Source organism: Triplophysa dalaica, chromosome 5 (assembly GCF_015846415.1).
Source record: "Triplophysa dalaica isolate WHDGS20190420 chromosome 5, ASM1584641v1, whole genome shotgun sequence".
Lineage (NCBI taxonomy): Eukaryota > Metazoa > Chordata > Actinopteri > Cypriniformes > Nemacheilidae > Triplophysa > Triplophysa dalaica.
The window spans coordinates 901596-913848 of record NC_079546.1 but is presented as its reverse complement, the minus strand read 5'-3'; the positions used below and the strand labels follow the sequence as shown (position 1 = coordinate 913848).

At 41.8% G+C, this 12253-nt stretch overlaps 1 protein-coding gene across 5 annotated transcripts in view; it reads left to right on the top strand.

Annotated features, from left to right (window-relative positions):
* Window positions 1–10592, top strand: part of wnt5b (wingless-type MMTV integration site family, member 5b) — a 61239-nt gene extending 50647 nt beyond the window's left edge. For 3 of the 5 annotated variants that reach the window (XM_056748574.1, XM_056748576.1, XM_056748577.1), the window contains exons 2-5: window positions 1029–1159; window positions 1737–1984; window positions 3841–4133; window positions 7885–10592. In XM_056748574.1, coding sequence (XP_056604552.1) covers window positions 1068–1159; window positions 1737–1984; window positions 3841–4133; window positions 7885–8343 — 1092 coding nt within the window. In that variant the 5' untranslated portion in view covers window positions 1029–1067 and the 3' untranslated portion in view covers window positions 8344–10592. Of the gene's footprint in view, window positions 1–664; window positions 921–1016; window positions 1160–1736; window positions 1985–3840; window positions 4134–7884 lie in introns of those variants that run through there. The other 2 variants (XM_056748575.1, XM_056748573.1) reach the window with 2 other exon arrangements.
* The last annotated feature ends 1661 nt before the right edge of the window (window positions 10593–12253 follow it).

The following is a 12253-nucleotide window of genomic DNA, read 5'->3' as shown; positions in this document are numbered from 1 at the left end:
TATCTGGTGCCTAAGTTAGTTTAATGGAATCGCGTCTTTTATGTGGACAATGATTTACCGGGTAGCAGGAGTTGAACAGTCAAAGATCAGATGCGTGGCTTTTATTTCTAATGTCACTCGGGGAATTTTTGTTTCCCCCTTGTTCGGATTTATTGCGGTAAACTATAGATCTAAAGAGAAAGAAGATTATGCGCATGTGAACTTTAATTGAAGAATGATATTTTCCAAGCCGTTAACCCTTTTATTCGCTCTTTCTCCATGCACCCAAGTGAACTTTTTGCCTTTCTGACTTTTGTCTAGAACAGATTTTCATACAAATGCCTGAAGCACCATATATAAATCTCAAGCTCCTATTCATAAACGCATTGTGTTCTGATTTACCACGAATCCAAAATGCGCCTTTACGCACAAGTCAAAGCAGCCGTGTCCGCTTCCTCTTCGGGTACTTACTTACTTCTGCCAGTTCTCATCTGCTGCCCTCTTGTGTTGTTCCGCACGCCATCCATTGGCCTCCCCAAATTCCTTACCCAAAAGCGCACGGTGCGCTCCCCCTGCGCTCCTCCTCCTCTCCATTGTATCCTCGTAAAAGACGAAGGGGGTGCGGAGAAGTGCGTGCAGGGAGGGTTAAGTTGTGCCATAGAAGCGAAGAGGTGTTAGTCCATACTGCGAGAACCGGCAGAGTGAGAAGTAGAGAGCGTTTGGGCTGTTTTCATATGATATGCACTTAGTCTTTTTTATATTTTCTTTTAACTTTCATACATGTGGCGCTTATATCCAATCTCACTCAGGCATCCACTTTCGTTCCGTTTTATGAACCAATGTTTTCTGAACAGATGTCAGACTCCGCTAGTGCCTCCGGTCGTATAGGTGCTTTACGCACAGCTGGTGTTTAAAACCGAGGAGCTGTGGCTACAGTACAAGTACGGATTCAGAGTTTCTGTACTTCAGGAGTTACTTTTTAGTCAGGTTACGTCTGAAGGAAGCAGCTCATCTAAACGGATTACTGTCATTTCCTAATGTTTCCCCAGAGGAGGCTCTTCACGTTTCCATTTCTTGGACGAGGAAGAATGGATGTAAGAATGAACCAAGGACACCTAATTCTGGCAGTGACCCTCATCGCCTGCAACCCACATCTGTTGGTGGTCGCCAACTCTTGGTGGTAAGATTTCATCATAATTTTTAACTCGCCTATACGTTAAAGTCAACTCTCATAATATTATTGATTTAGGTGTCTTCGAGGGGAATCATATCGTATATAACTGTTAGTCTAGAACAAATGTGGAGGCTTTGTCACAATATTTACATTGGGCAACAAATGGCCGAACTGTTTGTAAATAAGGGTTCCAATATTCAAGGCAGCACGACTTGAGACAACGTTTTCTTTAAGTTGACTTTATCTAAAGTGTTCCAAACTTTTCCTTAGAATCAATAAAACCCGTGCAACCCATTTTCTCAAAGTTACGAAGGAAAACGTCTTCATTGTCATATAAATAATTAAATCTTCATATTTATTCATGTTTACAATCATGCATATACTGAGTAGAATGCACTATGGTCCGCGTAAAAGTTTGCGAATTAATATTGTAGATAGAGTAGTCTTCAGTTTGTGCAGCTTTTAATAATAAACTTTACGTCATTTAAGCCACAAGTTATTTGTGTAACCTGTGTTTATATCTAAGCCCATCTTGTACTTGGCTGATGGTCAGTGCTTTGGTCTCATTTTGGTGACTTTACAGGTCATTAGCTATGAACCCCATCCAGAGACCGGAGATGTACATCATCGGAACGCAGCCTCTGTGCAGCCAGCTGACGGGACTTTCTACGGGTCAGAGGAAGCTGTGCCAGCTCTTTCAGGACCATATGGTTTATATCGGAGAGGGGGCAAAGACGGGCATCAAGGAGTGTCAGTACCAGTTCAGGCAAAGGAGATGGAACTGCAGCACGGTGGATAACACATCGGTGTTCGGCCGCGTAATCCATATAGGTGAGTCAGGTGAAAACCGCCATGAGCAAAGCGCAAGTACGTGTTTCAATCTAATTTCGTCACATTTTGTGTAAATAATAATACAGTATATGCATTGGTGATTGCTGGAATTGTTTTACGGATTAAAAATATGATTGCAATGCAGTGTTTTACGCATTTAAAATAAGGCAAAACCATTGTAAACTGCAAGTGGCAACTAAGTATAGTTAAGAATGGAGGGGAGAAAACAACATTTTTGTAGTTTTCTAAAATTATTATATGTAACTGTTAAAATGAGGCGTGTATTTTTGGTTATTGATTACTTTAGATGTTTCAGATGAACGTTGCTATTTTCTGAACATAAATCCACTATTTTTGTTCATGCCTACGGATGCGTAAAATCTTTAGAATAGCTTCTTTAAGAATAGAAAATACCTGCTGTTCTAGATTGTATATGAAGAGTTCGGTTTCAAAATGAGATAAATAATGTTTTTATAATGTTATCGTGTTTTATTGTGTTAGTTTGCTGTATGTTTGTTTTTAGTTAAATCTAAACACACCAATTGCAGTTTGGTCGATATTAATTGGAATGCGCAATAAAACATGATTTTTGAACAGTTTTGAAAACGGAGTATCTCAATTTGGAACCAAACTCTTCATCCAAATATTTCATATAATATATTTATTATTCGAAAGCTGCGTTCTGTGATGAAAGTATGCGTAAAGACAGCTCTTTTCTGCGTCAATTGAGTGTTAGTTCCGCTCATCACTGAAACAAGGTGTAATACGCGTCGTGCCCCCCAGATAGCACGGGACTTATTTGCAGTCAATCGCGAGGTTTATATTGAGGTGTTAGTCGGCCCATTGTCCAGCGTCGCTTTTGAAATGCAATGACACGATGACACGGAGTCGGGATATCCGGGACTCTATTTGAAGTCTGGGCCCCAAAGGCTAATAAAAGTGGCCCACTAAATGAAATAGGCGCATCGGAGGAATGCAGGTACACACCCGTTTTAACGCGCCTTTGTATGTTTGGGGACGCGATTGGGGGACTCATTTCTGTTATTTCTTTCTGTAAACTTCTTGTTTGTATATTCTACATAATCTATATATATACAGTGTTATGCAAGTGCGGGGAAGAAACTAATAAGCCATATGCTCATGTGGTGACATTTCTGTGTTTTTTTAATGCAAATAACTTTTACTTATTAAGTCAGAGGGCTGGTTCATTTAAGAGGAATTCTCAGGGCATGCAGTCTCACAACGTTTTGTTTGACAAATTTCTTCTGGTAATTATGGTGCTGTTGAGGATTGATAGAAAGCGCTTATCTCTAAATATGGTTGTATGAGCAGTTTTTTAACATGTTTCAACAGCTTTTAAATGTTAAAAGCTATTAACTGTATTGCCTGTGTTGTCGAGGTATGTGAAATCTGCATTCCAGATGGCTTATTAGATGGGGAAAAAAAGCCAGGTAACACATGCAGAACAGATGCGAAAAAGAGCACAAATTTTTATAAACCTAGCGCCTCTTTGGCAGGAAATCTTTGTGGGTTATCATTTGCCTCATAGGAAGTGAACCAAAACTGGAAGAACTCTCAGCTTAAATATACAGTATTCTTATTAAGATGTACGCTGTTTAACAGGAGAACAATGAATCGAGGCTGTCTGTCCTCGCACACATTTCTGATAATCTTATCTCTCACTGGAGGGCTTACTAGAAAGATTGTGACCATCTGTGCGTTCCTTAAAATTAGTCTTTCACTCTGGGCCTTACTTAAAAGCAACTAATCAATTCGGAATGAGGACTTTGGGTGACGTTCGGACACCAGGAAAAAAGGCCAACATTTAACTTATGTGTTTTTTGTGTCTTTTGCAGGGAGTAGAGAAACAGCGTTCACGTACGCCATCAGTGCCGCGGGCGTAGTGAACGCAGTGAGCCGAGCTTGCCGTGAGGGCGAGCTCTCCACCTGTGGGTGCAGCAGGGCGGCTCGTCCAAAAGACCTTCCGAGAGACTGGTTGTGGGGTGGCTGCGGCGACAACGTCGACTACGGTTACCACTTCTCCCGGGAGTTCGTGGACGCCCGCGAGCGTGAGAAAAACCACCCACGTGGATCGCTGGACCAAGCACGCACCCTTATGAACCTACAGAACAACGAGGCTGGGAGAATGGTGAGGAATGGAGAACACACACAAAGATGGTTGATCCAGCACCTTCATTTTCATTGAACCTCATCCGTGTCAAAAGTCCACTGTGCTTTTAAATTTTTTGCTTGATGTGCGTGTTTCTATGCATATGGAGGAAAACTTGGCAAGTGGTATTGTGAAATTGAGAAACAAGAGCAAAGATATACACTGCAATGGATAAACACAGCTTTAGATGTTTGCGAGTGAATAAACCCCAGGCAGGTTTAGTGTCTCCTGCCGAGCACCACAAACACAACCACATACACAGTAACCTCATTCTCTCGTTCCTCTTAAACACACGTGTGTGCCCTAGAAATCTATCCAGAAGTTGTCAAAACCGGAATAGTTTTTTTATTTTGTAAACTCCAGTGATCAACGTTGAGTCCTTTAGATTAACAGTAAATGCATCAGTTATGTGAGGGTTCATTTAACTCAAGTGACCAAATGACTCCTGTGCTCGGCTGCCGCCCTTGAGAGTCTGGCGGGGGTCAGGAGGTCAAAGCTCCATAGATCTCCTCTTTCCAAAGTTTCTTATTCACAGTCTCTTCATAGTGCGTACTCAACTGTAGTTTAGACCGTCATCTGATCGCCCTTTTCTTAATTTAAAAGTTTAGTCCAGTCCAGAGCGAATCGTTTTTTATAAGGTGACGTGTGACCAATATGTTTAGTCAGGAACTCTCTGACACAGCACGTTTTCTTTTTCGAATGGCTTCGTGCTGTTTTATAGAACAGCTAAATAGATTATTGGAGCGTATCCAAATACGTGTCTGTGTGGGGGATCTGGCTCCAGCAAACTGTAGCCCCCCTGCCACGTTCAGGTGGGCATAAAACCGGAGCGGGCAGCTTATCGCCCCCTCGGAATGCGCTGCAGAATGTCACCACATCCTGCCAAAACACACCATCAAGCTGGAATGTGTTCCTCGTCCTCTTACGAGTCCCGCGCTTCGTCACACCACACCCCGATTCCATCTTCTTTCCTTAGTTATTTGAGTGCTTTTAAAACGAAACGCTCCCATAAAAAGTCCATTTGCTCGCCGGCGTGGGCGCTTGCCGTGGCAGAGCGCCGTGTTTGTCTTAGGGAAGATGAGTGTATTTAAGCTGTTTACAGAAGAGAGGGCCCCTGCTCTGGAGTTATGGCACTTCTGAGTTCCCTGAATCGTCTCCTGGAGGTCCCAGAGGTGAGGAGGTCAAGGTCTGGATGCTTTCTGTACGAGAACGCTGGGAAATGAAATCTCGCTATCCCGACCACCCTCAATTTACTCTTCCTACTTAAATGGAAAGGTGCTTGTTTTCGTCGCTGGCGGTGGTGGGTCGTCAAAGGGTGGATGTGAAGGTGTGACCTCGTTTCCCAGAGATACCCGACGTTCCCTTTTAAAGGACCCCGTTTGAAGGAGACTTTGATGTCAGTGGGCTTTTGTAGAGGCGTCATGAGCGTATCGGATGCCCCTCACTGTGGAGTCGAGGCTGTAAAGGTTTAGTGAAAGATGGTGCGTGCGGTTACGGTTCTGTGGGTCACAAAGGTACGTGAACAGAAGTGTACGAGGAGACCACATCGTTTGTCACATTCGTTTGAATGCCTTCATTTTAGTTCACTTAATTTATTCGAAACGAATTGTGTGCATCTTCGAGATAAAAAGTTGGGTTCTTTTGATGTATGTTTGGGGATATTCGTGTCATTAAGCACCATACACAATTTTCACTTCCGCACAAGGCTACATTTGTTTTCTTTGGGTCCCCGTCCTTTGCTCTTATCTCCACACCTCCACACCTCCAGGGACGGTTGTTTGCCGTCTTCGCGCTCCGCCCCGACCCCGCCCAGTTGCCGACCCTGACCCCGTCTGAGCGCGCTCCTTTATCCGCAGCACCGCATGCGTGTCCTTACCACGCACCAATGAGTCTGTCTATCCATCACACCTTGGTCACTCGGCCCAGAAAGAGAAAAGGGAAGAAAGAGAGTGAAAAGGGAGGGGGGAGAAAAGAGAGCAGAGGAGGCCGATGAAAGAAGACGAATAAAAGAGAGAAACAGAGGCCTTTATACCGACGCAGTTTCAGTTGGACGCACATGTTGCATACAAATCCCTTAAACCCTTTTGTGAGAGATCATTAGAGACGGCAACCTCACACGCGAGATAGTAAATAACCGAGAGGCGTTTGCGTGATGTGAGCCTGTTGCGTGTGGGAAAGCGTGTTTACGTAAGTGTGTGTGTGTGTTGTTTCTGGATTGTAGACAGGTATGCAGGTAGGGCCGGCGATGATAGAGACTTGAAAGGTGTTGGAACTTCCCCTAATGTCTGTGTGCGAGCCGGTAAAAGGGAGGGAACTTTAACAGCTGCCACCGAAGGGGGGTCGAAGAGTAGCGGGGCACATCCTCAAAGACGGCCGTTAAACGTTCTCACGTGAGGTGTTAAAGGGAGGAGTCTGCTGGGCCTTAAATGACAGAGAGGGAGAGAGAGAATGCCTTTAATGTTCTCTCGTTCAGGAAACTAAACGGGTACAAGAGTACAACAAACAAGACATGAGATGGAAATACCCACGATGCCCACCCAGACATGAGCGACGCAATTATGTGCTGGTTTTAATGTGAAAAGCATTAGACGTGAACCAGTTTGTTTAAAGTAGTCTTTAAATGTTGAATGTAATAAAATGAAATGACAAAAGTCAGGCTGCAAAGGAAAGTAAAAACGTCCGCTAGTTCATTAACACAATATGTTGAGTGTTTTTTTATTGATTCAGCTGGGGGGTGCGGTGAATTTAGTCAGCAGGAAGTCTGTTGTCAGTGTACGTGGGGCTCTCTGTGTGTTCTGAACAGAATGACCATTCAACCCATTGTTCTCCAAATGCTCTCACCGCAGTTCTGTTGTTTGTTAAGGGACCGTAAAGTCAAATGCCTATGAGGACCCCACCGGGCTCAAGAAGATGTGGTGCGCTGAATGCATTTGGCCTCTAGAGGGTGGAATTGTTTTAATGAAAGATTGTTTTGGACTACTATAATTTTGTTTAAAAAAAGGGAGAACATATGTATTTCTATCTGCATTAGGATAAAACTATTTAATATGAGGTTTCCCATAAATCGGTATTATAATCATAAATCATCTGTTTTTATCCCCAGTACATTTTGTTTGTTCCTGATTGTATTGTAAATTGTCTTTTATGTCTTGGTTCCTTTTTGGCCAGGTCACTCTTTTATTAAAGTTTCCTGAATTCTGTGTTTTTCTAGCTTAGTTAAAGTTTAAAGGTAAATAAAAGAAAATGTTTAAAAATCCTAATTTTGCGTCTGTAAATATTCATTTTTTTTAGAGCAAAACAACATGAAATTAATCTTAAAGCTAATCGCGTCTTGACAGGTGGGTGTAATTATAGTTTTATGCAATTTTGAAGTTTTATAAACTTTTGCCACATTTGCAGGCCATTTCTAAGCTCGCCTTCCATTTCCCAAACCCCACAGCACCCCACCCTCCAAAGACATCTGAGCAAATGTGCAAAATGATTTACAGGCTGATAGCTTATCTGATTGGCTAATAAAACGTGGGCCACTCCCAGATTCCTGTTTTGCCGTTTACAGAGCCTAGGGCCAACGCACAAATGTCTAAGTACACCTATTTTATTGGCAGCCACTGGTGACAGCTAATAGAAATAACATAATAACGATCGTTGTTTACATTTCATTTGTTTCTGTTTGTTTCGAGATAAACAACCTTTACAACCATTTTCCTTCTTATTCTGTCTCTCCACACAGGCGGTGTACAATCTGGCCAACGTCGCGTGCAAGTGTCACGGAGTGTCGGGTTCGTGCAGCCTCAAAACCTGTTGGCTTCAGCTGGCCGACTTCCGCCGCGTTGGCGAGTTCCTGAAGGAAAAGTATGACAGCGCCGCCGCCATGCGTATCAACCGACGAGGCAAGCTGGAACTGGTCAACAACAGATTCAACCCCCCGACGCCCGATGACCTGGCCTACATCGACCCCAGCCCCGACTACTGCCTGCGCAACGAGACCACCGGCTCCATGGGCACCCAGGGGCGCCTCTGCAACAAGACCTCGGAGGGGATGGACGGCTGCGAGCTCATGTGCTGCGGCCGCGGCTACGACCAGTTCAAGACCTATAAGCACGAGCGCTGCCATTGCAAATTCCACTGGTGCTGCTACGTCAAATGCAAGCGCTGCACGTCGCTGGTAGACCAGTTCGTCTGCAAGTAGCACCCCGGGGGTGGGACGCACGCCCTGGAGAGGCACTGAGCAATTAGTGGGAGACGAACAGGACCCCTTAACGGACCCGTAGGGGGAACTTAGAGATAATTAAATGTAAAATGATATATTAAATAGCAACAAATTAAAGTATATAATTAAGTGTACGTGTGCCGGCGATAGTAATTTAATGACTCTTTCTGACTCAACACGCCCAAGTAGGATGTCATTGACGTAAAGGAGGCACCAGACCGTGTGTTTTGTTGTTAAGCTGTTGTCAAGTGCCCGGTCGCCAAATTTTGTGTGCGATGTCAATTGAAAGAGGCTGCACCCCTCCGCTTTTTCTGCAAGAAAGAGCCTGCGAACTCTTACAAGACTCTTTTTATGAGCTTTCGTGAGGGATTGAGGAGAACTAGAGACGCCGAGAGAGGACGGAGAACAACGGAAGAACCTTTTCTAGACCTGCAGGTCCACACACGTGCTGATTCTCCACCACACCCCACCTTGCCCATATCAGAGCTCTTAAGAACCTTGAGTCAGATGGTGACATCAGGGGGGAGAAATGCGGAGCGAACATTGTGTTCCTTGTTGATATGTTGATCATTAAGATATGACAAGAACCTCCTGTGACCCTTCGTACAAGCCACTCCCCCGTGATACCTGGAGATGAGGGTGAAAGACCGTACCTGGAGCAAGTACCCACTGGTTTTTTGCTTGGATTGGGGCCGTACATCAACACACCGCGCCCCATTATTTACCGTAGGATAAAAAATTCTGTCATTTGCTTTTATACAAAGGATCCTTAATACTTAAAAAGTGTCCATCCGTCATATCTTGGAATAACATATAAACTAGAGCTGAAAGAATATCGTGTTGTACTGTCACTGTTGTTGTTGTCCTTGTTGGTTCGAACGGTGTGTCTCACAGTGATGAATGTGTGTCTGGTAACTCAGAATTGTAGAAAAAAATTCAAGGCTACGTGATAAGGACTGCAAAAAAATATATTACAGTAACCAAATACTAGTGGTTCAGATTATATTTTATTAATTGCTTCTCATTTTATACATCATATGTATTGTTCTTATGATTTTTTGATAAAGAAGCTTTTTACTGGGGATTTATATGCAAACAGAGGAAATATTATTGGCTACTGGATGGAATGAGTAAACAGCCAACTTCTCCCACCGTACGGCCAAGGAACAAAACAATAGGAACCTTTGTGCTTACCTGAGCGTTTCAGAGGAATACTTCACTTGTAAATACGTCAGTCATATATTCAAATAACACTTACAAATATTTACAGTCTCTGCGACCTTACCTTGTCAGTCTACAGTTTTGCTGCCCTGTGATCATATGCTTGTTGTGTGTATTTTCCTTCATTCAAACCAGTAATATTAAAAATATTAATAGTGATTACTTATGGAGCTGCTTTAATTCGGTGTCGATTGTTATTTTCTGACTTGTGAGCTTTATCACGTTTATGGGTTTACATATTACAACATTTAATCTGCACCAAGTAACATTACTTGAAATAATGATCTTCTGATTCAGTCGGCCATTTTATACAGAATATTGAACACTATAGTGAACAAATGTAAATGTATTTTGGCTGTGGGGCTTGACCATATTTGCATACTTCTTAGTAACTGAATGCCATAAATGTTTATTATCTTTTGTGTGTAAACAAAAAGGTTATACTGTAGTCTTCCCTCTTCTTCATCAAGATTCAGTTATAAATGTATAGCTTGAATTGGATTGGGCACATTTATAGATTAAAGGCGAGATACATTGGATGTCAATCCATGTCAAAATAATTGGGATGTAACAATATCTAAATCTCACTGTATACACTAATACCTTGGTGTATAACTAAGTCCACGGTACGGTATTTATTGCAGTATTTAAAACGACTTGGAAATGTGCCAAAAGCATCCTCTTTTCTTGATCCTCTAATCGTAACTGTTTAGGTATGAGTTATAGTATGAGATGGGTAAAATTACCTTAAAATCCCTTTTATGAAATAAAATAATTGCACCAGCTGAACCTTGACAAAGTTATCATTTTTTTCTAATGTTCTCATTTCATATAGTCATCCGACCACGATAATATCGGACGATTTTGCTATTGCGATAATACAAAATCGATAATATTGTTACATCCCTTACCCTTTTTTATTCATAATAATAACATTAAAATGCTTATCACATTATTTATGTATATTATTGTAGTAAAGGGGATGACGCTATGATTGATATGTTATTCATATTTATGCAATAAATAAAATTACTTATTGCTTATTAATCATGTAAATTGTTTACTAACTGCACAAAGGGATAGTTCAGCCAAAATAAAAAAAATCCATTATTTATTCACCTTGGTTTGGGTTTAAAAACTACTAGACTTTTTCTTCCATGGAAGATATATGTGGTTTTGTGTCAATACATTAAAAGTCAGTGTTGTTCGGGCACATATGTTTTTAAAAATATATATTTTTTGTGTTCTGAAGAAGAAAGTCATGTATGTAATGTCATAAGGGTGAATAAATGATGAATGAATTTTCATTTTTGAGTGACCTATACCTTTAACAAAAGTGATGCTAAACACAACAAACATCTAGATTTTCTCCTGCATAAACTTCAGGGTGGGGCTGTACAACTTGACTTTCTGTAAATCAAGTCAAACATCTCAATTTAGATTTCAACTTCTTGGTTGACACCCTGTTTCTCACTGGTCCGGACTAGTTTCACTGCTGTTGTTATGTGCATTTCCCTCTGCATGGTTAGCGGATCAGCTCACTGGTTTTGTTGTACAATTGGCAGACACTTGCACAAAAACCCATGTACTGTGTGTACCGCATGCAGGTTGGGAGAGTTCCAATGATTCTGGCTAAAGACCAGTGTAATATGCATTGACAGGTGGGATGCTGTCTACATGCCCTCATCTGTCTTTTTGGGGAGCAGGTGAGTGTTTCTTTCAGTTTGGATGACTACCGGTTTTATTAAATGTTGGGTTGGTGCTCATTAAATGACGCGGTGGTAGACTCAACTGAATTAGTCTGTTTACTCAGCAAACTACATGGGTTGGTTTAAGCTGTTTTCTTATAGAAAGCTTAAATAGGTCAATAACCACAGGAAACAGACACGAGCAGATAAACTCATGAAGTTTTAGAAAAGAAAGCCCATACATTTTCATGATGGTTATCATGAAAAATGGTCAGTGATGTCTAACTAAACCGCCGTGTTACAACACATATTTGAGACTTGGTACAGACTAGCTTCTGGTTCAAATTTCACAAAATATCATGCAACATTAGATATTGAACCTTTGTCATAGATTACAACAAATAGGCCACCGTCCAACATTGCACAACTAGAACTTTCAGCTCTGATATCATATCTGAATGTGACTTGTAATCCATAATAGTTATAACATCAAATATATACAGCAAATAACTTCGTATGTTAAAATAAACATAGCTTCAGCGCGAGGCAATTTTAAAATATGATTTATAAGTGTAAATCGATGTAAACATAATCGCTTTTTCTCTTCGTTCCTTGTTTACAAAGTATGTGTAAGATGTGTTTTAAAAACAATCATATCTTATTAAATATCAAATAAAAGATTTGACAACATAAAATAAAGGAGATCAAAACCACGCGTTTCATAACGGAGCAAGCAACTACAAATCCCGTCAAACCCGTTGATCCTGCAGCATCACGTGGTACAATCAGAGCTTAGTGATTGGAGGCTCTGTCCTCACGCGAGGGGCGTCACATCGGAACGCAACTACTACATCCAGAAAATCCAGCCAGGTCGAGTCAGTCAGTCCGCTGGATCCACAACAGCACTCCGAACAACAGACTCGAACAAAACAACGTCTCGTCGCTGACATTAACAGGTAACCCTCCCGCCCGAAACGCCA